The following is a 24381-nucleotide window of genomic DNA, read 5'->3' as shown; positions in this document are numbered from 1 at the left end:
TTGGTAGATTGAAACAATATTTTTTAGTGTTTGCAGGATCATACTGAGATTTTGCACCAAAAACTTTAAAATAAGGAAAATGAGTTCTAAACTCTACATTTTCACTAAGTAGCTCCAAGAGTTAGGCTTTATTTTATATATAAATAAATAAATGTGTGTGTGTGTGTGTGTGTGTGTGTGTGTGTGTGTGTATACATACATACATACATACATACATATCAGATTAGAGCAGAAATAGGAGAACTCTCTTTAAGGGACAGAGAGGACTTCAGATTTGAACCTTACTTGAGTGAATGTGTTAATGTGTCTGAAGGTCAGATGTGCCAATTAGAGAAAAGGTTGATTTGTGACAGAATAGAAAGATGAAAACCACATATATATTGTTTATCCAAATATGACCAAAGGTTAAGAAAATATTAGTCCTCTTGCAAAAAAAAAAAATCTATACTTTGAGGATAATGCTGGGAGATATAGAGAACAAAATTCTATTCTGAGAAGTATTGAAAAAACACAATGCTTAGAGCAGTAGAGATTAGGAGCAAATGTAGAGAGAGAATTTCTCATGACAGATCCCAAGGAACCGATAGGCCAGGGCTCCAAATGATAATATGATGAGTAGTTTGGATTTGAATTCAAGTAATTAACCCAGACATAGAGGAACTGCATTGTCCCTTCCCACACATAAACAGGAAGTGATGCATATTGTTTGGCCTTGGCCTTGATGCTTGCTGGGAATTAAATGACAAAGTAGAGAGAATAGAAAAAGTGAGGGAGGGCCACAAGGAAAGAGGGAACCTGAAGTATCTGAATGGAGTGATGAATTCTACGTCCAATAGGGTGAGACTAAGTGCATACAAGGTGGCTGAGGCAGTATCTACGTATGTTGGGTGGTTTTATTACAGCATAATCCAGGCTGTTCACTAGAACCGAGCACAACTTTCAGAGGAGTGGAAATCTGAGAACAGGGGTGGAACATTGAACCTTGGCATGGTTCACGAGATGGTTCTTGATCCTTTTTGTCTGGGGACCCTTTACAGTCTTAAAATTTACTAATGATCCCAAAGAGTTTTTGTTTATGAGGGTTTATCTATTGATATTTTATAGTATTAGAATTAAAACAAAAGTATCAATGTGTTTGTTAACTCAAGGATCATAGATATATAAAATAAGTAATTTACATAATAAGCAACAGATTTTGTGATAATAACAATATTTCTAAAAACAATAAAAAAGTGATATTTAAATATTTTTGTAACAATGTCCAGCTAATTTTTGTCCCTAATGTCCAGCTAATTAAAATACAGTTGACTCTTAATAGCTTCTTCTCCATTCAGTCTGTCATGATAGGCTGTTTGTTTGAACCATTTGAAAGAAACCCAGCCTCACACAGATATGTAGCTAGAAAATGGAGCAAGTTTCTAGATAATCGTGGATGTTCTCTTTCAGTACTTTTTCAGTAGGTTTTAAAACTTGACAAGTGGCAGTTTCTTAAAAGTTAGTTGCATCTCAATTAACTGCATGAATAAAGTTTTCATGCTTTGTTTTACCAAAATATATTAGTCTATTGTGAATTTGGAGCAGATATTTGATCTGTGCATGAATAGGTAACACAATGAACTTGTCAGAGAATATTGTTTCTCTGATGTATCCATATCTTCAAAACATAGACACAATTCATTATAAAATATCAAAAAGAAACAGACTTGTTAAAATTATCTCTGGCCTCTTCAGAAATGTGTTTAAGCACTAAGAAGCTGGCAAGCTTATGGAGGTAGACACTCCCATTTTCCCAAATCATCATTTTCTCTTGAAAGTTGTTCTAATTCCATCACTACCAACAAATACTTTCAGTTGTTTTGCTTGAATTAAAATTCTCACTCTGTTCATATTCAAGAAAACATTTCCCAGTTACCCACATCTAAATCTCCATTGTTTGTCGGCTATTCTCTCAGAAATGGTGCTCCTTGAAAATAGTGGTGCATTCGGTTGGCCACTCGGTTTGGATGTTCTTCACAGAGGTGTCCTATTTTGTTACACCACACATTAAAGAATGTAAACTAACAGTATTTACTTCAGAACACGGACATTCTTAAGAGACTCTGGCATGTCAAAATTGTGATCACTTGGTGGTGACAAAAATAATGACTGGTACTGTCATTTACTGCCACAGCCTACAAAGAAACAGTCATTTAAACTATCATCACTTTTATAGCAGAAACACAAATAGAAAACCAGTGAAAAGGCAAATAGCATCTTGGTACTATTAGGAAGTAGTACCAACTTCACCAACCCCCTGCAAGTGTCTCTGGGATCTCCCAGGGGTCAGCTGGACACTCAGAGATCAGTCACTCCAGGGCACAGGCTGAGGAAGTTTCCTGGCTGTCCAGGTGATGGCAGTAGAAAAGGTTTCCCTCAGAGGAGAGACTGGTGGACCTTGGCCAAAACAAAGAAAGGTGACATTTGTTTGGAGACCATCCTGAGGAGAGGGTGTATTCATTCTGTCACAGTACAAATCTACAAAATTCCACTTCCATTTATCTTGGACCAATTCCAAAATTGTTAGACTAGAGTTTCTTTTTTTTTTTTAATGGATTTTATTTTTTAAATACATGACAGCGGAATGCATTACAATTCTTATTACACATAGAGCCAATCCCAAAAAAACAAATGCCGAACGTTTTCTCTGACATAAGGAGACTAGCATTTCTTTAGGGAACAAACTGCTGGAGTTGGTGAATGATCTATGGGCACTTGTTATTTCATTGAGGAAGAATGGATTGCAAGCTGTGCCAACTTGACATGTAATCAGAGCCCTTAGTCACCCATGTTCTCATCCATTATGCTTTCAACAAGTTCTTCTTGAGTTGCCTGTAAGAACCAGATGCTGTGAAGAGAAGGCATGCTCCATCCATCCTGGTTGCTGGACAAGTTCGATGACAGCTAAGAAAGATAAGGATGAGATCTAAAGGAGACATTGCTTACTCCTTGGAACTTGAGAGAGGTCACCAAGAGACACACCACAAGCATGGGAATTCAGTGTCTACACCTAAGCCCCACGTGGAACAACAACTGAATTGTGTCATCAAGCAGCTTCGTTCCACTGAGCTACTTCACTATAGCCACCCCTCCTCTGGCCTTAGTCCAGTCAGTTTTGAAAGGGGTTGACACCACCTGCTCTCCTGAGCCAGTGTTCTCCTGCTGGCCATGATGGCTTAGTTAAGGAAGGGCAAGTGACTCAGACTAGACAAATGAGAATTCAGGTCATTCTTGTATTGAGATCTTTGGACACAGAAGCTCAGCTGGCAGCACAGATTGCCGCAGTCTGTCTGGGCACAATTTAGGAGCCACCTGTCAAAAGAAACTAACTTTATTTTTAGAACTACAAATGCCAAACAAAACAGCTCCTCAGGAAAAAACCCTCAGAGCCCAACTGCCACCACTGGCTTCCCACAAGCCTCTTGCCCCCACACAAACCTCACCACCTCCCACAATCCTCCTGCTCTTGAGGCCGATTGGCTGGGTTGAGTGGGCGGAGCCAAAGAAGTCCCCCAATGAGCAGCTCCATGGAGGAGCCAATCAGCTAGATGTTGCTGGGGCCACTGTGAGCCAATCATCAGCTGGCAGTCTGAAGGGCAGGGAAACAGCCCAATGAACATCACTGCAGAGGAGCCAATCAGCTAGATGTTGCTGGGGCCGCTATGAACCAATCATCAGCCTGCAGCTGGAAGTTTGCTGGCAGCTGGAAGTTTGCTGGGGCCCCTTTGGCTGTGGCTCTCAACAACAGATGTAGCTTACAGAGGTGGCATAGGTGCAGAGGTGCAAAGACTCATCCTGAAAACATAAAAGGAAAGTCTGACTGGCTAATGAAGCCCACAGAAGTGGAGGCAGCCAAGACATAAGAGAACTGAGACCTGATCTAATCACCTGGTTTTATCACAATGAAAGTCAATTTTACCATAATGAAATCTGGTTTTACCTGTGATTTTTTTTCAATTCTGTGAAACAGCAAACCCCATTATTTTCCTTAGCTATTTTAAAGTGGAGTTTCTATCATTTTCAGACAAAAGCATCCTTAATGACATAGTTCCCTACCCAGGTACAAAACCACATAGAGAACAAAAGAAATCAAATTCCAAATATATAACATTTGAAAACCTTGATGTCAATTTCTCCAGAATTAATTCATCTAGAATTAATGTTCTCAAGCCAGGCTCGGTGTCACACACCTGTAATCCCAGCGGCTGGGGAAGCTGAGGCGGGAGGATCGCAGATTCAAAGCCAGCCTTAGCAAAAGCAAAGTGCTAAGCAACTCAGGGAGACCTTGTCTCTAAATAAAATACAAAATAGGGCTGGGGATGTGGCTCCGCATTTGAGTGCCCCTGAGTTCAAACCTTGGTACCAAAATAAAAAAAAAAAAAAGAATTAATGTTCTCATGATACCCTATAGATACCTCAAATTAATATACTTAATATATTGTATTCATGAAATTTGTATTTACAGTTGCCTTGGAAGATCTGAGCTGTTTAACAGCAAAATCACTTCCTCTTTTATTTTTTTTTTTAGGGGTAGGTACCAGGGATTGAACTCAGGGCACTTTACCACTGAGCCCCATCCCAGCCCTATTTTGTATTTAATTATAGACACGGTCTCACTGAGTTGCTTCGTGTCTCACCATTGCTGAGGCTGGCTTTGAACTTGCAGTCCTCCTATCTCAGCCTCCCTAGCCATTGGCATTACAGGCATGCACCACCGTGCCCAGCACAAATCACTTCTTAACCTTTATACCTCTATACTTAGCACATAAGATGTTCAATAAATGATGGTCAAATTAAATTTCCTGAGTGGAAAAGAAGTTTAGCAATGGCCTTCCATCTCTGGAAACTTCTAGTCTAGCCTCATATCCTTTCACCTGACCTCCCTAATGGAGGTTCCAGCCAGTGCCTTTCCAGGTCCTAAGTCCATTTGCCCTCATATCCACTACTGTGCTTGTCCACTGATTTTTTTTTCTGTATAGCAAAGGGGGTAACCTCATATGTCTCCATGTTGTCTGGCTTCTGGCTAGGCTCCAACACTGGGTATCACCAGTGGGAGTTTGGAGGATGAAATGGACAGAGAACCTAAAGTATTCCTCCCTGTCTCTCTGTCTCAGTCAGGGTCTCGGGTAGTAGCTGGTCTTTCCAAAAAATAACAAGATCCTGCTAACCAGGCCTTTTCCTCTCAGCTTCAACTGTGTGGCCCTGGTTCCTTTCCTCTAGAAACCCTGCCCTCCTCTAAGGAAGGAGGAAGGTTTTCCTAAACTTGATTGTCTCCCTGTCCTCTGTTTTTTTCAGCATCCTCCATCACTTCTGTAATGAATTTTAAGCATTTACACCCTCTCTTTGAAAAACTGAGTGGTTTCTGTTTTCCTGTAGGAACCTGACAGTGCCACATACATTTTTAAATGACAACGTGCATTTAATTGTATGTTTGTGTCTGGGATCCTCAGAGAGGCTCCCTATACCTCCAGCTCCTTCAGTACCAGTCTGACCATGGATGCCTATTTCCAGAAGTCCTTGTTAAAACAGCAACCTTTTGTGTGACATGTTTTTCTAAGTTATGCCTTCCATGAGGAACTTAGGACCAAGTTATGGTCCATCTGATCTCATTGAGACACAAACCCACACAAGGGTTTCTATAGCTCTCACCCATAAGCACAGCTAAGCTAACCTGACCTCCCTTTGCACCCAGAGGACCTTGTACTGAAAACAAATTCCTTGGAAATGGGAAGCTCAATGGACCCACTTCCTTCCACCGAGTGATTTATTCGGATGGGTGTAGAGGAGCAAGGAAATGCTGAAAATCTTCCAGCAGAAAGACTTCTCTCAGTCCATGAGGGGGCTGGGGTGAGGGTGGGGGTTCCTGACTGTTGTAATTCCTCTCCAGGAAGGCAAAGGTGGGGTTTTAGCCACACTGGAGAAATGTCCAGTCAATTCAACTCAATGAAGAGTAAGGATGTAGCTCAGCACACACAGGCTCTGGGTTTAATCTCCAGCACTGCCGAAGCAAAAGGAAAACAGTATTCCTGTTCACCAACATTGAGTTTATACCTTTATTTTAAGGGTATCCTTTATTTTCCCTCCCCTTCTGTTCCTAAATAACTTGGTCCATCAACCATTAGGTAGAGTCAAGCAAGTGAACATTGTGCAACATCCGGGGACAAGGCAGCCCAGCAGGGGACATCAGAGGGAGAAGAGAGCTTCTGTGGAGGGTGGGGTGAGAGACCAGAGGTGGTGGTGGAATATTGGCAACACACAGAAGAATGGGCCAAATAAGTATGTTAAGAACAACAAAAGTCTGGATTTTCACTGCTAGAAAAAAAGAATTACAAATATAGAATGAATCCTAAAGTGTTGGATTGAAATTGTAAATACAAGTATGAAATCAGTTTTTAAGACATATAGACATTTTTAAGTGCACAGAGGTGTGTGTGTGTGTGTGTGTGTGTGTGTGTGTGTGTGTAGATATGCACTCATTCTTGACATTTGTCCCCTGAGAGGGTCTTGAAGTTGCAATACTTCAATATCACTGAGCTCACCTACTGAGCAGATCATGGTTTTTCCAATACTATTTTCTACTAAAAGAAGCCAGATCTCCTTGAAAAATTACTGATTCTAAATCCTGAGAAGGAAAAGTATAAGATGAGCCAGGAGCATCATATAACTGTCAGAAAGTAACAAAATAGAGACTCAGATGGCCAGAGAAGTAAGCTTGAAGATGCTCCAGCTGGGAGGGAGGGAGGGAGGGAGGGAGGGAGGGAAGGAAGGAAGGAAGGAAGGAAGGAAGGAAGGAAGGAAGGAAGGAAGGAAGGAAGGAAATATAACAATAATGGTAGTAATAAAATAGGTATCTTTAAGTCCATGATGGAAATAAATGAATGCATAGGAGGTTTAATGAGGAACTGGATATATACAGTATTGAAAAAATCCCTCCTAGACACAAATATTTGTTAACTACAAAGGATAATCACTTTAAAATGAAGAAGGCTAGCAGACAGAGTCATAACCAAGTGACAAAAGTGAATGGTACTCTATAATAGGACAAATCAAAATTGACTACCTGGCAGAATGCAATGGGAACACAGCACCTCTTGTGATATTCCTGCCCACAATACACAGGCTGAATCTAATCTAAGAAAATACTAGGAAGCCCAAATTAAAGGAAATTCTATAAAACAGCTGGCTCATAATCTTCAAAACTGTCAAGATCAGAAAACCAAGACTGCAGAACAGCTCCTGACTGAAGGAAACACAACAACTAATGAACAAATCATTCTCTAGTGGATTGGGTGGACAATAATGGAACAATGTGAATCTCATGTCTCTTTTAGCTTTATTGTGGATATGTAGGACTGTGTCTTTGTTCCAGCTCAAAGGAAATGAATACACACTATAGCGCACAAGATGGTGAGAAATCAGGACACAACTTACATTAAAACAGTTGAGGGGGTAAATGTGTTTTTGGCACTGTGTTTGCAATGTTTCTAGGCAAAACTATAATTTGATTCTATGTATTGCATATATATAGCCCTCATACAGTTGAAAGTTTTTTCATTTTCTTTATTGCAGTTAAATCCAATTTAAATTATAACACAAAATGCTTAGCAAACATCAGATATCTATACTAACATTTAAAACTCTAACTTTTGTAAAGGAAATAAAATAGTAATTTTAAAACACACTTAAGCCTTTTGTCCCTAAGAGATACATAAATAAGCAGAAAATCTTCAAGGAGATCAGTATGGTGCGGACTTTTTTAGCCTACTAAGGGGCAACCTGTGGCATAGAACTGATGTAATACTGCAGCAGAAAATTACAAAGTGGTAAATTACAAAGTGGTAACTCTCACACACAGTAATCACAATCCCCATCCTAAACACCATCTAGATACAGCAACTTACATTCTAAGCTTCTTTCCCTCACTAGGATGCTTCACAACATGTCTCTCCAAACTAAAGAAACGCCTTCCCATCCAACACTGGTACTTTTAAAACCATTAGAACTTCTGGTTATACAAATCAGGTTTAATAAATTATTCCTTTCAGAAACCATTTTAAAGATATTAAACATATTTTACTTGTTAGATTAATTTATAGTGCATTTGATATCAAGCAGAGAGATAATCATGAAGATAGTGAAAAAATTTTAAACATTCATTCATTAAATATTTACTGCATATTAATTCACAAAGCCTCAAGCTAGAGACAGTCAGCCTTAATCTTCAGGAGCTCATCTTGTGCACCAGGAGACATCACTGGAACACAATTTACTGATACCCATTTGTTCTATTAATGAGAATATAACAATAATTTGAATTAATAAAATCCACATTCACAGAAAGAGAGAGTCCAAAAACAAATCACCAAGTCAAAGACATCCAGGTAAACTTCTCTCAGAAGATAACTACTTGAACTACTACTGTTCAAGTCTTAAATGTGGCTATTAAGTTAATGCTTGGTGTCACTCCATAACAGAAAGGGCAAAAGGAACTCTGCCCTCATTCTCCCCAACAAAAGCAACCAAAATAAACAAGAAATAGGAGGTAAAAATTAACATCAAGTGCCATCTTACAAAATTACTTAATAGGCTAAGGGGTGTGTATAAACGAGGAAATGGGTTTTGCCATGGAAATGGGCTGAAGGTTTTATGGACCAATGGGGTATTTATATGAGATGCAAGTAATTTTTTCACTACTTGATACTAAAAATGACCCACAAAGGATTGCTCTATCATCAAAACAGGGCAAAGCAGGTAACCTGTTCATCATGCTCGTGAGCAGCTCTGCCTGTACTGCTATTGTGTAATCTGTTCATTTCAAACCACAGTAAGGCCAGAAACTGGCAGACACTTCATCTTGTCAATTTTAGCTGACTCATTATTAACATTACCTAGTGATGATATACGCATAATTGATTAAAGTGTAAATAGCTATTTTATATCCTAGGGAATCCCTTACCAAAATCATACAGTTATTTTTTTGCTCTGAGATGTAAACACATTGAGTACAAAAGTAGACAAATTGAGTAGCTATATCTCACCCCCAGGACCCTCATATCTTACATTTTATTAAAAGTATCACACTAGATTCAGCAACACAACCATAGCAAATATTCACTTTAAAAGGAAATACCGACTTTTGATAAACACACTATCAAAACATTAAGAATTACTTGTTTAGAAAAAGACATCACAATCCTATCATTCTGGAAGTGATAGAAATTTGTCATTAAACTTCACAGAGAGACATGCTGAAATGAGTCAGTCTCCGGCAAGGTAGGATCTTCAGTACATTCTGACGTTTGTGAGGCCAGCCATGTTTTTGTTTTGTACTTCAGGGGTTTTAACAACATCAGACCAAGTTTATTGCTTCATCCCTGTATGCAAATCCGGAGCAGATGAGCTAAGTCGGTTTAACTAAAGAGATCTGGCTTTCCTCATGGTGTTAACACTGATCATAAAATGGTACTCGCAGATTAAAATTCTAACTTCTTTCAAGTGTTAGTGGGGATTTTTGTGTTTTGTTTTGTTTGCTGTCTCTCTGCAGTCACGTTTAGGGATGTCCACTGGAGACCACTGCTAACAGAAAGAGGCTCTCACTTTGCGGCCCTTCAGAGGTTGGGGTGGACGGTGATTACTCAACAAAAATGCCGCTGCTTCACCCTCTGCTGTACACAGGAGGCTGCGGAATTTAGCCAACTGTTGAAGAAAAGATAAGCATTAATTTCAGCATGGAAAGTCACACCAATGCCAACAAAATGTATAGCCAACTCAAGAACATAACCTTTCCTCTACCAGGAACCAAAAATATTACAATGAGAATTTGCCAAGTTGTGACATAAATGTTATAAAAAATGTTTCCATCAAATTCTCTTCACTGCAAAAACCTGTGTTCTGAAATTAAGTACACATGAATTCTTTATTTCAAGATAAAAGTAATAGGGCTGGGATTGTGGCTAATGGTAGAGCACTCACCTAGCATGTGTGAGGCACTGGGTTCAATCCTCAGCACCACATAAAGATAAATAAATAAAGGCATTGTGTCCATCTACAACTAAAAAATATTTTTTTAAAAACGATTAAAGTAATAAGAGGAAATGTCATTTAAAACGTGGTTTAAAGAATATGCATCTAGAAATTAGAGTATTTTTCCTACCTACACATACACACACACACACACACACACACACTTTATTACAAAATAGGCTCAACTATAATGTCATTTTGAAACCTCATTTTTCCATTTAATATATACCCTAGGCATATACCCATTTGCATTTTTGCAAATCAATAAACTTACATGAGTATTTGTAACCACTGCAAAATTCTATTATAAGTTTGTTGCTCTGTAGTAAGTATGTTTTGTAGAATTCTAACATTTTTTTGGTGGTTTAATATTATATATTCAAATTTGGGGCTGGGGCTGTAGCTCAGTGGTGGAGCTCTTGCCTAGCACATGTGAGGCACTAGATTTGAGTGTCAGCACCACATAAAAATAAATAAATAAAATAAAAGTGTTGTGTCTATCTACAACTAAAAAAAAAAAAAAAGAAAAAAAAATGTCTTTTTTAAATTTAACACAGGCCTACAGTAGTAAAATAAAGATTGGATAAATTACTTGAATAATTCTAGCTTCTCAAAAATGTTAATCAAAATTATATTGTCAAACACAAGTTTTGGGTATTTGTTTTGTTATTGTTGTTGTTGTTGTTGTTGTTATGGCTTAGATTTGAAGTGTCCCTCAAAACTCATGATTGAGACAATGTAAGAAGGTTTAGAGGGGAACTAATTGGGTCAGAGCGCTTTAACCTAATCAGTGAATTAATCCCCTGATCAGGATTAACTGAGTGGTAACTGTAGGCAAGTAGGGTGTGGCTAGAGGAGTGGGTCATTGGGGGTGTATCTTTGGGGTATATATTTTGTCGTGGTGAGAAGAGTTCTCTCTCTCTCTGTTTCCTGATCATCATGTTTTGAGTTGCTTTCCTCCACCACACTCCTCCACCATGATGTTCTGCCTTACCATGAACCTCCAGGAATGGGGCCTGCTATCTACGGACTGAGACCTCTGAAACCGTGAGCCCCAAAATAAACTTTTTCTCCTCTAACATTGTTCCTGTCAGGTCTTTTGGTCACAAGAGCAAAAAAGCTGACTAAAACAGTTTTGATGAGGACAACTTAGTAAACAACTAGGAATGAGAGCCTCCATTCTCTAAACTTCTTTAGTTATCTAATCTCAGAATCAAGAAAATTTGGACTAAGACACATCAACTGGGTTTCCATCATCTTCATTTACCTGAGGCCTAAAATATTTCACATCCAGTATTAACCTGATGGGAGGCAGAAGGAAAGGGCTATTCGTAATAAACAGTAATAGTTTATAACCACTCTCTATGGAGCACAGGATCATCCATCGTATACAAACAACTCTGGATTTTCACAAGTGATATCCTGTGTCTCAAAGAGCCCAGATACGGGAAGGATGAAACGCATAGCTACAGCTTACTATTACTCATAATTTCATTAGACCAGGTCATTACAGCTAAAACTAGATGGAACTTAAGAGAATGTCTGGCGAGGTCAAGTAGCAGAGGCCAATGAGATCTCATTCCTGGGAAGACACCCAGCCTTCTGCAGATCATGACAATCAGGTCCATGTGGAGGGGCCATTCCAAGTGGCTGTGGAAACATGCAGAGTCCCACCTCAGGGTGCTGGTGGAGGAGCCTCACATAGCACAACCTGCCTCCCAGGTGATACTACTGATTCCTCTGAATACCTTGGCTCTATTTAAACACACAGGCCATTCAACTCCTCTGGCTCACTACCTCTGCAGCACTTTAGCCTCATTAGTTCAGAACTGAATCTTACTCTAGATCTTTCCAACCTGCTCACTTTGGCAGAAGTCCCCAAACCTGTCCTGATGTCTTATCAAATCTCTTCCTTGTAGGACTCTCCCAATCCCTTGATCAGCCAGATAGGACCTGTACCTGCCAACCCCTGCTCACATTTGCTTCTTTGGGGTCCTGTGTCCTCCCCTGGCTGGCCTTTACCAGTCTCATCCTCTCATGTAGCCACAGGCTCATTCAGGCAGAAAACCTGCTCTGCTGTCACTAAGGCTGACTCAGCATCTACACGTTCCTGGCAAGGAGTGTCACTAATTCCACCTTGAGGCTGAGGTAGGTGTGACCTGTTTTGTTGGTTTACTTGGCTCTAAAACTAAAATTCCAGTTTTCTTATGTAGCAATCCCAGTAAGATGAAATACTCTTTTTCAAAGGTTCTGTAAATAATTCTATCTTACATGCATGCTCAGCCACGCGTAACAGAACACCGTTGCCTGCCAAAGTAGAGTAACAATGAAAATAAGCTCTCCTATGGAACATGGTGATCTGGGCACAGCTTTGCATTACATTAAACTCATTAAATCTCCAAAACAACCCTATCAATAATCTACTATTATCCTGTTTTATAGACAAGGAGCTTGAGAGCATTACAATAAATCGTCTGGCAAATAAGCCATGAAATGACCATAGAAGTAGATTTCATTTTTAACTATTTTTCCCATTTCCCCCTAATATCTTCTTATTTACTCTGTATTGTGGAAACGAGCATATACAAAGGCAGAAAAAAATAGCAAATAAACTGCCAAAAATCTATCACCCAGCTTCAACTATCAACACACACCCAATTTTTCCATCCATGTTCCCACCCATTCTCTCTCCATGCCCTACCCTGCCCAAACTGGACTCCTTTGAAGTAAACTCCAAACATCACATCATTTCAGTATAAACATATCAAAATACATCCCTCACGTATGTGACATTTCTAGCATTTTAATAGGTGCTATCAGCATGGTTTCTGAGCCTTGGACCACCCACTTTTTTTTTTTTTTTAATAGAGAGTGTGATAGAGAGAGTGAGAGAGAATTTTTTTAGAGAGAATTTTTTTAATATTTATTTTTTTTTAGTTTTCGGCGGGCACAACATCTTTGTTTGTATGTGGTGCTGAGGATCGAACCCGGGCTACAGGCATGCCAGGCGAGCGCGCTACCGCTTGAGGCACATTCCCAGCCCTGGACCACCCACTTTCAATCAATTTTTCTAGATCTACCTGGCACTTTCACATGCAGATACCGCTCTAAGCCAGTTTGTGAAGGATGATCCCAGACATCTGAATGAACAGACTTGGGGGTGATTACTAAGAATTCAGATTCCTGTATCTTACTTCCGACCTCCAAATTAGAATTTCTAATAAGGCCCAAGTTCCACATTTTGCTAAGCTGCCCTAAGTGGATCTTGGATACACTAAACTTTGAGCATCACAGGTACAAAACTGCCAACATATTTTCTGCTCTTCCCCTTCTTGACCTTATTTTTTATTTCCTTCTTGAAATTCCCTCCTTTCCTTGATAACCTGCAACCAGTTCTCATCTTTTAATCTTTTAACCATCTCAATATCACTTTGCCATGAAATCTTTCCTGATTTCTCCACTGGAAAATAGTCTCTAATCTTCTAAACTTCCATTACTTTTTGTGTTGGTCTTATGGCACCAAGCATAGCCCACTGTGTTATGGTTTTTGTGTATCTATATTATGCTCTCTATTGAATTTCAAATTCCCTAGGGCAAAGGCCACTTTTTATACATCTTTTTATCTCTTGTATCATTCCTTGTAAAGATCTGGCAACTAGTGAACAATTTTACCATTCACTTGTACAGTCCTCCACAATTTTGAACTTTAATTTCAAGCTGATGTTATACTGTTTTATAAATGAGCTCAAAATTAATGTCAAAGTGACTGAATTATTTTCTCATCTTCCATGTAGTATAGCAATGCAGAAGTAAAGGAAAATATTCCTAGATCATTGATTATCATTAGTTGTAAAACACAAATTTTACTATTTAAAAAGCACATTTGGGTTTTGCTTCTAGCTATTCAGACTGAGATCTTGCACACAGTATCCCTAATAGAAAACAACTATAAACTAAGACATAATGCAAAAAGCATTAACTGCAGGTACTGCACAGTGAACAGGGATTTGAGTGGCTTGAAGGTGGAAGAGGAGAGCTCTGCAGGTAAATTCTGGTCTCTCCAGCTTTTAGCCTGGAGCTGAGTGCAGACTGCCACGTACACACAGCCACAGTGGGGAACACCTCTCTTGCAAGGAGAGATCCAGAGAGAGGATCCTTGAACTCTCTAACCACATATCTGACTGATCCAGGATACATGCATACACTGAACAGATTCTAAGCAGACCAGCTGAACTGAGACCAGAGCTACAATGCAAGAAAAAGATTTGTACTTCTAGTTCAGCCAACAAAACTGTCTGCTGAAACAAAAGAAGCAATACTTATCAGAGAAAAATAACCAAATCCAGAACCTTTACAATTTAATGTTCATATCATCTAGAATACATAAAAATTACTCAGCATATGAAGAATTAAGAAAATGGAAAAAAAACACAATGAAATAAAAATCAACAAAATCCAACTCAAGATTAACCCAATGTTGGAACTGAAGGATTTTAAAGTGGCTATTATAACTACCTGAGGGTTAGATCAAGTTAAAGCATCTTTTTAATTCATGAGAAATCTCAGCAGGGTAATAAGAAGTCTTAGTAAAGAAATAAAAACAATCAAAGAGAACCAAGTAGAAATTTATTTTATTTTTAAGATAGTCTCACTATGTTGCCTAGTATCAAGCTCGTGGGCTCCACTGATCCTCCCACTGAGTCTCCCAGGTACTAAGACTACAGGCACATGCCGTCATGCCTGACCAAATAGAACTTTTAGAACTAAAAGATAACAGCTGGAGGGACTTAACAGCCAAATTGACATGACAGAGAAATAAAAAGCAAATGAACTTGAATATACATCAATAGAAAATATTTATGATGAAAAGCAGAGATTTTTAGAATTTTTTTTGAAAAACAATGTCTCAGGAACCTACCAGATGATATTAAAAGGTCTAATATTTGTGTAATTATAGTATCAGAAAGAAAGAATAAATGGGGATATCATACACAAAAACAAACTCAAAAACAACCAAAAAGGGCGGGGGGAATCAAAGGAAAATGTAAGAGCTAAAACTACTACTTAAACTAGTAGAAAAAAAAAACTGTAGCTTATTGTTGAATAAAGATTCTTAAATAGTAAAAAAAAAGTGCAAATTTCAAAAGATAAATTGATAAAATATATATAATCAAGATTAAGAACTTTTGCTCTTCAAAAGACATTATTAACAGAAACAAAAGGCAGGCAGTCACACACTGGGAGAAAAGTTAGGCAAAACATGCATTTAAGTATGAATATACCACAGAGAATCCTGCATATATATAATTATAATGAACTAAATGAAATAATAATAATACAAGAGATATCAGTGGAGTAGAGCAAGTAGATCAGGTACAGAGAAGAGGGGAAGAAAAGTAAGGTACTAGGGAATAAAATTGATCACATTATGCTATGTGTGTGTATAAACACAGCATAATGAATCCCACTATTATGTATCATTATAATGCACCAATTAAAAACATGCATTTGAGAAAGAATTTTTATCTAAACTATATTTAAAAAAAACTTTTACAACTCTATAGTGAGAAGATGAACAACCCAATTTAAAAATATGCAAAGAATCTGAACTAATATTTCACAAAAGAAAACACATGCATGGTCATGAAAAAATCACTAGACATTTACGGTCACATATACCCACTAGAATAGGTCATTTAGAAAAACTGACAATACCAAAAGCTAACAGAGATATGGAGCAACTAGAAATCTTGTAAATTGCTGATGGGAATGCAAGGTGGCACACCACTTAGGAAGCAAGATGGCAGTACAATCAAACATGCATGACCTAATGACTCTAGTCCTAGGTACTGACCCAAGCCATAGAAAAAGTGTCCACACAAGTGTGTATGTGAATTGCTCTTAATATCAAAATATTACTCACATAATAGCCATAAACTAGAAACAACTTAAACATCTCAATTACTGAATAGATTTTTTAATGTGGTATAACCATACCATGGAATATAAATAGGCAATAAAAATAAAAGAAATGGCTGGATACAGTGGCGCAAGCCTATAATCCCAGCTGCTTAGGAGGCTGAGACAGGAGGATCATAAGTTCAAAGCCAGCCTCAGCAAAAATCAAGGTGCTAAGCAACTCATTGTTTTTTAGATTCTGTCTCTAAATAAAATACAAAATAGGGCTGGGGATGTATCTCAGTTGTCGAGTGCCCCTGAGTTTGATCCCTAGTACCAAATAAATAAATAAATAAAAGAAATGGGTGAAACTTAAATATTATGCTAAGTAAAAGAAATCAAACACAAAAATCTATTTGCTATATGATTCATTTAAACAAAATTCTAGAAAATGCAAAAATTCTAGTGATAGCATGCCAGTGGTTGCTTGAGGCTATGAAAACAAGACAGCTATTCTCTCTTGATTGTGGTAGTTGTTGCATGGTTGCATACGATCACTAAAATCAGCAACCACACACTTAAAAAATTTGTGAGTTCCTTAATGTACAGATAATGTCATAACTTAAAAAGGGATTTTTAAAGGAGTATTCTGCACACTGAATTTGAGCAGCTGAGTATATCAATTCAGATGATTTAGGTGAACTCAAAGAGATTTGGCAATAAAAGTCAGCCTTCCAAAGAAAATGACAGATCTGCTATTAAAAGTATTAGAAAACGGTATATCTGCTCACTGGCATGGCAGTTAAATCAAGAGTTTAGTGCTCACTGGGCGACTCTGAGGAAGAAAAATGGATTGGAATCAAGAAAAAGAAAATAAAAAATATCTTATTTTCCCTTTAGGTCAAACAGTGACTTGCTAAGAAATAGCATTAGAAAATCCTAGGGAAAAAAAAATCTGGTATCAACTTAAGAGGATTTATTCTTCACAGCTAGTGACATTGCATGACAGAATTGGAAAAATGAATAAAGGCAATATTTCCCAGTGACTTTAAAAAGAAAAAGCTGCCAAAATTGAGATTAAAAATTATCTTTTGGAAATTGATAACTCAGTGATATAAGATTTTTCAACTTAATTTATGTAAAAGAGCTAAAAAAAAACTAAATAATTTTACCAAACTGCATGTTTTCCATTTTTAAAATAAACTGTTTCAGGACAATCTTACATTTATAAAAATTACTGCAAGCTATTACTAATATTTCTGACGTACCTCACACTGAATTTCCCCTATTATTCACATTTTATATTAGTGTGGTACTTTCTCCATAATTAATGAGCAATATTAAATATATGTTATCTAATGGCCTTCCCTTACTCAGGTGTTCTTTGTTTTGATCTAATGCCTTTCTGTTTCAGAATCCTATGTAGGAAACATTATATTCAGTCACCCCCTCTCTGAAGGCATCCCTTGATTGTGAGTTTCTCAGACTTATCTTGCTTTTGATGACCTTGAAGAGTCCTAATTAAATATTTATAGAATTTTCCTCGGTTGAGCTTTGTTTAATGCTTTTTCTCATATTTAGAACTGGATTGGATGTTTTAAATATCTTTAGCTTCATTCTTTAGCTCTTAAAACCATCATAATATTATCAATATAATAACTGGAATTATAGCCAAACAATTTCTCATTCTGGTTAAAAATCAAAACTCATGAAAGTGCTCCTGCTATAGTCAATGTAAGTTAATTTTTCAAAGTGTACTACCCATTACATTAGAGCTCTAAAATGAAGCTATTTTTAATATACTCTCTTGCATAAAAACCACATCAATAATATTAATTCAATAAGCCTCAAATGAGACAGTCATGAATCCATAGCCATGTGGTTATAATTTTTAAACTTGCAGGGAGTTGTTTTTACTAAGTTTAAGTTTATTCTTTCTAAGGAATTATATATTATGATATATTCTCTTCGAAATCACTAGTGTGTTGAAAAAAATAGAAGCAAGAAACAACCAAAAAAAGTATTTTCCAAGTGTTTTTAAGAAATAGAGACAGCCTTGAAATATAAAGGAAAATATGAGCCTCTTTGTTTTCGATAACTTGATGTTATAATTAACTCTTATTATTAAATTGTTTAAATTTAATAAAGGAATGTGAAAGTAAGCAGTTTAGCATGTCAAGGGAGAGAAACAAACCCCTTTAATGAGGCAGTAAATCAGCAGCAGGTCACTTTTCTCATGATACAATGATGAAAAAATTTCACAGGAATTTTCATATCAGTCAAGGTCTGGAGTCTATCCAGACTGCAATAAAATGTTTTAACATGTATACACCAAGGTATTATTTGTCTGTAATCCTAAAGATGAGGTCAATGAGGAAGAATACCCAACAGGAAGTTAGATGTGTTCCCAAGGGGAAATGCTGCTTAAAAAGAATCTGGTGAAGGTGAACCAGTTCTAGTCTGATGGGGGTGGCTGTGGGAATAAACAGCTAGGTAGGAGAGCAAGTCAGGAACAGGAAGAAGTATTTAATTAGCTGCAAAAATAAAATAAATTATATTCCTACTAAGATACTGTAGAACCTAATTCAAAAAAGACAACAAAACTAAAAACCCACTAAAGAGACCACATCCCAGAATATATGTCAGTAAACTGTTAAAGTTTAAGTGGTTTCTGGGCACTAATGACATCCAGAGTCTGGAAGAATGCTTGGCCTTATGTGGGTGCCAGTAAGCATTTAATAGAAAGATGAAGGGATGGAGCCATAACTCAGCAGTCAAGTGCTTACCTAACATGCCCAAGGTCCTGGGTTTGATCCCCAGCATTGCAAATAACTAATTAATTAAAGAAAAATGAGTAAATGTCTTCACAGGAAGGCCATAGGTGGCCAACCCAGTTTCTTAGCAAATGCTTAGAAGCCCCTCAGGTAGCCCTACAAAAGTTTTGTTAACAAAAATCAAAACCAACTTTTCTTTCTTTTTTTTTTTTCCTAGTTCTAAGGATTGAACCCAAAGACTCACACTTGCTGGGTAAGCACCATAAGTAGTATGAGCTATAGCTGTCCCTCTTGAATTCTCAAGTGTACCATAAGACCACTTCTTAAACTTAGCAGGCACACATTTCTAAGCATATGATGCCACTTCTCAGTGTTTACTCTGAAATCTGTGGAAGCAGCAGTGTAAGGACTGAGATCAGAAATGAGAATGTCACCTTCTATGTGGCCTCTCTCCTGATTTTCCTGTTTGTATCCCAGTCTGTTCATGTCTCAAAGCAAACAAAAGAAAAGCTAGCATTTGAGACAATGCTTTACTCTTATGGGCTTCTTTATGTGCCTTACATTTTTAAGAGATTTGAAAGAGATCATCAAATCACAGAAGATCAAATAAGAAAGGGTGACAAGCTGGGCACAGTGGTACACATCTGTAATCCCAGCTGCTCAGGAGGCTGAGGCAGGAGGATCTCGAGTTCAAAGCCAGCCTCAGCAAAAGCAAGGCCCTAAGCAACTCAGCGAAATCCTGTCTCTAAATAAAATACAGAATAGGACTGAAGATGTGGCTCAGTAGTCAAATGCCCTGAGTTCAATCCCCAGTAAATGCACCCCACCTACCCCCACAAAAAAGGGAAAAGAACACAAATCTCATCTAGTTCAACCACCCATCTAATTAATGAAGAGAAAACACAAGCTTAATGATGTGGCAGAAACGATGAACAGGATTTTTAAACTCAGATACAGCAGGTCAATTTCCTGAGTGAATCAACATGAAAGAAGCTACATACCTGTTGAGAGCTGATATTTATGGGTTGTTTTAAAACAATCCATGTGACACTCTCAAGAAGAGGTGGAACAGTCAGAGAACCAGGGTATGTCCAGTAGTCCCAGGAGGGTGGAAGCAGAGATAATGGGTCAAAATTTGTGAATCGAGTTTGTTTGCCCTGGACAAACAGAGAATTCCCACAAATTACTATGGAAGAGCTTTACACACACGCGCACATACATGCACATATCCAATGAAATACTATGGAGTTATTCAGAATCTATCTTTAGTATCTTAAAAAAAAACTGCTTCATCTTAAATAACACATCATATAGATTTATTTCAGAAGCACAAGATTTATTTTTATATAAGTGGTCTTTAAAATATTTCACAAATCAAGATGTATTTTGTAAAACTATAATACCAGAAAGTAACTTTGTATGATTTATTAGTGATTATCTTAGATAATGTAAGACCCTTGGTTATTTTCAAAAGATAAGTGATACTAAGTTACTTCTGGTTGCTTAGTCAAGAATGTTGCAAACTTGCTTCAAAACAGGCAGCATATACTCTGTCCAAGGTTTAAGTCTTTGAAGAAAGATAAGAGAAATAAAGATCATAACTACCGAGTAATTCATTTCACCTTTTCTTTAATGGAATCCAAAATGTCAGTAATCTTTTGCAGTTGGGAATTGTGTTCACCAATCTAAAAATACGAATTTTAAGAGAAATGGTTACAGTAGCAAATAAAGTCTGATCTTTCCATTTCAATCAACTGTTTTTAAATTAATTTCTGAAAATCTACACCAGCACAGAAGATACAGTGATTGTTCTAGAATAAAAGTTCTCTTCTGATAGCCTTATCATGCCAGAAGAATCTGAATGATAATATTGTATTACAGGGTTCCTATACTGAACTTTTCACTTTGGTTTCAAAACTGGTAGCAACACTCCTCTTACCCCCTCCCCTTCCCCTAATGAATGTTTGCCACATAGATTAACTTAAGAGAAACCGTTCTTAGGAAACTCTTAAAACACCTGCACTATTAACCCAAATGTGATATTCAGACCTTCAATCCAAACTGACTATGGTATACTTTTGTATACCTTCAATCCAAACTGATTATGGTATACTTTTGTATTAGACAAAAAACATCTCTCACATCTAGCCTAAAAATGACTTGAGGTCCCAAATCAAGGTCCTAAAAATGACTTGAGGTCCTCAGAAGCAAAGGCATCATAAATACATAAATACAAATATTTTTATTATTATGGGTGTTCTGACTCTACCCAAAGGTTTTAAACCCTTCAGGATTAAATTGCATTCTTTTCCCCACCTGGATCCTGTTGCCACTACTCATTCTTGGTGGCCAAAAATAAGAACCTACCACTATCTGTGGCACTTCCCACCTCTGCCTCATGTCCAGCCCCCAATCCCAGTTTCATGAGTTACAACATCACTCAGAGAATGTGGCAAAACCGCTCAATCTACAAGACAGTGGTAGCAGTGGAGTTGAGGGGCCCACGCCACCCCAAGTTTGAGGATAACAGTGATCACCTGTCCCTATGGAAAGGTTAGACAAAGGGAAATACAACCAAACATCTTTAAAAGTTGTTCAGTTGGTTTAAGACAACATGTCATTGTGTCAAAAAAAAAGTGCTTCAAAAATCACGGGCTTGAACTTTTTTCTGTCCTATATCTCTAAATACTGAAATCAGGAATCAGGAAGATCCTAGAATAAAGGTCTTCCTTGAAGGGTCTCAGTTGCTATTTCTGCTGCTATTCTTCTTCTTCTTAATACTGCTGTTGCTACTCACATGAAAATTATAAATGGACAATCAAAAGAATCACAAGACAATGCTCCTACATTAATATTTAATTTCTTAGCATTCACTTCCAAAGGAAAATACTAGAACTAGAACAGGCCTACTATGAAAAAAACAGCTGAATGTACACTCCATGACTGAAGCTCTTTATCCAACATAGCTTATTTTTAAAAATGAAATCAGTGGATTCTCACCTGTAAAAATACTCCCAGGACAGCTAGTCCATCTGGCTCGTGAGCTGCCTCAACAAAGCTGGGGTATTTGTCTGAATTCCAGTGGACAACATGGAGCTGAAAGGGGGAGACACAACACAGGTCAAATGTTTTTTTAAACATCCTGAAAAATGTAAATGCAAATAAACACTGATACACGAGTTTTGGTGCTGTACACTCATAAATATAATATATCCTTCACAAAAAAACTTGGACACAATCCTCCTTTTGACTTATTCAAAAACTCAAGGACAGCAATGAAGGATATGATCATTTAACTAGTTTGTAGTATACTCTTTTTGTTTTCTAACACTAGGGATTGAACCCAGGGTCCCACACCTACTAGGCAAGTGCTGTACCACTGAGCTACATCCCCATCCCTTTTTATTTAGAGACAGGGTCCCACTAGGTTGCCCAAACTTGTGACCATCCTGTCTCAGCCTCCTGAGTAGCTGTTTACAGTGTAGTTACTATTTGCAATGCCCTGAGCATCCTGTCAAATCTCTCTAGCTCTAGCAAATTCCAACCAGTGCCCCTAGTGACTTGAGGGGCATCTCTGTGTCTTCCACTGATGGGATTGCAATGAAGCTGCCTGAGATCAGATCCCAGCTGACAACAGGGTCCATCAAGGAAACCTGAACCTTGATGGCTGGGTGGAGAAGTCAACTTCCTACACAGCAGGTTTTCAGGGACATTCCTGTTACCAAGGACAATACAGTTGCTCTTGAAGATTACCAGTCAGATCTTTATTACTGTAACTTTACATTTTTGATAGCTTTGTCCTTATGAAAAACTATTGTAAGAAGAATTCACACATTTTTATTATTAGATTGTTTTTAATGGACAAATAATAATTACATATGTATACAGGAAATGATGTTATGTTTCAAAGTAGGTATACAATATGCAATAACTAAATCAAGCTAATTGACATATTCATTCCCTCACTTTCCTATTTTTATGCATTTATTACTTTATATACATATGTTCAGATCCTTTGATGAGAGCAAGTTTTAATGGTGAAAAAGTAGCTTTGGGTCTAGGAACCAGTGTTTGAGGATGAAAACGAAAGGCAGCTGGTGTTACTGGGTGGTGGGAGGAAGGGGAAGAAGAGCAGGAAGGGGAGTTCATGGAAGTGAACTTATGCAAAACCCAAAGGAGACCTAAATGTTCTACCAAGGAAGCCATGAATTACCCCAAATACACAAGCAAGTGGGAGAGACTCCAGAATAACAATAAAGTAGAAAACCAATTTCGGAAGAGTCATCAGTACTGGTTGAGAGACAGGCAAACTATGAGAGAAACCAAAGGGCAAGGTGACACACCCAAAAGATTTAGCAATGGTCATAAATGGTGAAGGCCAGTCCATGCTATCCAAGGACCTGATATGAAGGACCGCCTCTAGATAAGAACTCCAGGTGAATCCTTTGGCACATCAGGAAAGAAATGCTTATGCAAGCTTTCATGCCCAAAATCCCCTTTCAGCTGGTGTTAGGTCGAAATCTTAATATGTTCCAATGCATATTTTTATCCCTTCCTTCAATTATACCTCTATATCTTACAGACAAGTAATATGAAGGGGTTGCAGGATTAGATAAGAATTATCATAACTAGTCAGCTATAAAATCATAAAACAGTTCACCATCCACACATGATCAGATACAATTGTGGGATTTCTATTTGGAAAATATAAAGGTGGACGCCTCTGGTGGTACGTTCCAAGTTTCTCTGAGAAAGTTGGGGGAGGACAGAAACTTGAAACAACTGGAGGAGGAAACAAGATCCACGTGGCTCATATGAGAGAAAGACATTCCACTCTCCAGGAGGGGCTGATAAGGATGCTGGAGTTGTTTAAAATGGCTGCATGCCAATACATCTGCTCACTTAGTAGGAAATGACACCCAAGGGTCACAACTACATCTGAATAGAAAATGAGTGTATAGATTGAGATATATATGTCCTGTAGGTAGTCATCCTTCTGCTAACTAAGTAACAACAACTATATGTAAAAAGGTGGACAACTAGTGCAAGAAAATATTTTTTTAAATAAATAAAACAAGTCCTCCTCTCACCCACACACTTGCTTAACTGGCAGCAATACCTTCAAAGAGAAACTGACGTCACTTGTATCAACATTTTTATTTGAACAAACCCTCAAGCAATCAAATAGCAAACTCACAATTCCTGACTAACAATAACAGCAGCAGTGATTTGAGCTAAATAATAAGAAGGCGTGGTAGCCACTGCAACAATGGGAATAAGACTCTTCCCCACTGAAAAATAATTTCTAAAGGACAATATGATCCAACTTCAGTATTTTAGAACTGCCTGTTAGAGATATGTAAAATATCCTGCCAAATATGATTCCAAAAATCTGCCAGGAACGTAGAAATCATAGTTTTACTTTTAACAACATATATATTATGCTTATTATATATTATTTTGTTAGTCAGTTTTCTATCTGACCTGAGATAATCAACTGATAATGAGAAAAGGTTTATTTTAGCTCACAGTTTTGGAGGTTCCAGTCCCTAATGTGTTGGTCCCTTGCTTTTGGGTCTGCATGAGGCAGCGCACCATGGCGGGAGCACATGTCAGAGCAAAACTGCTCACCTCATCACCAGGAAGCAAA

General features: G+C 37.8%; 1 protein-coding gene across 1 annotated transcript in view; it reads right to left on the bottom strand.

Moving 5' to 3' along the window:
* Positions 1–9603: 9603 nt before the first annotated feature.
* The window catches only part of CA13 (carbonic anhydrase 13), a 32826-nt gene continuing 18048 nt past the window's right edge, over positions 9604–24381 (bottom strand). The window contains exons 4-7 of the mRNA XM_081265688.1: positions 21732–21827; positions 20354–20416; positions 19733–19888; positions 9604–9732 (exon numbers count right to left, since the gene is read on the bottom strand). Coding sequence (XP_081121814.1) covers positions 9613–9732; positions 19733–19888; positions 20354–20416; positions 21732–21827 — 435 coding nt within the window. The 3' untranslated portion in view covers positions 9604–9612. The remainder of the gene's footprint in view (positions 9733–19732; positions 19889–20353; positions 20417–21731; positions 21828–24381) is intronic.

This window comes from Spermophilus citellus (assembly GCF_964194105.1).
Source record: "Spermophilus citellus genome assembly, chromosome: 14".
NCBI lineage: Eukaryota > Metazoa > Chordata > Mammalia > Rodentia > Sciuridae > Spermophilus > Spermophilus citellus.
The sequence above is the reverse complement of the archived record's forward strand: the minus strand, read 5'-3'. Positions and strand labels throughout refer to the sequence as shown.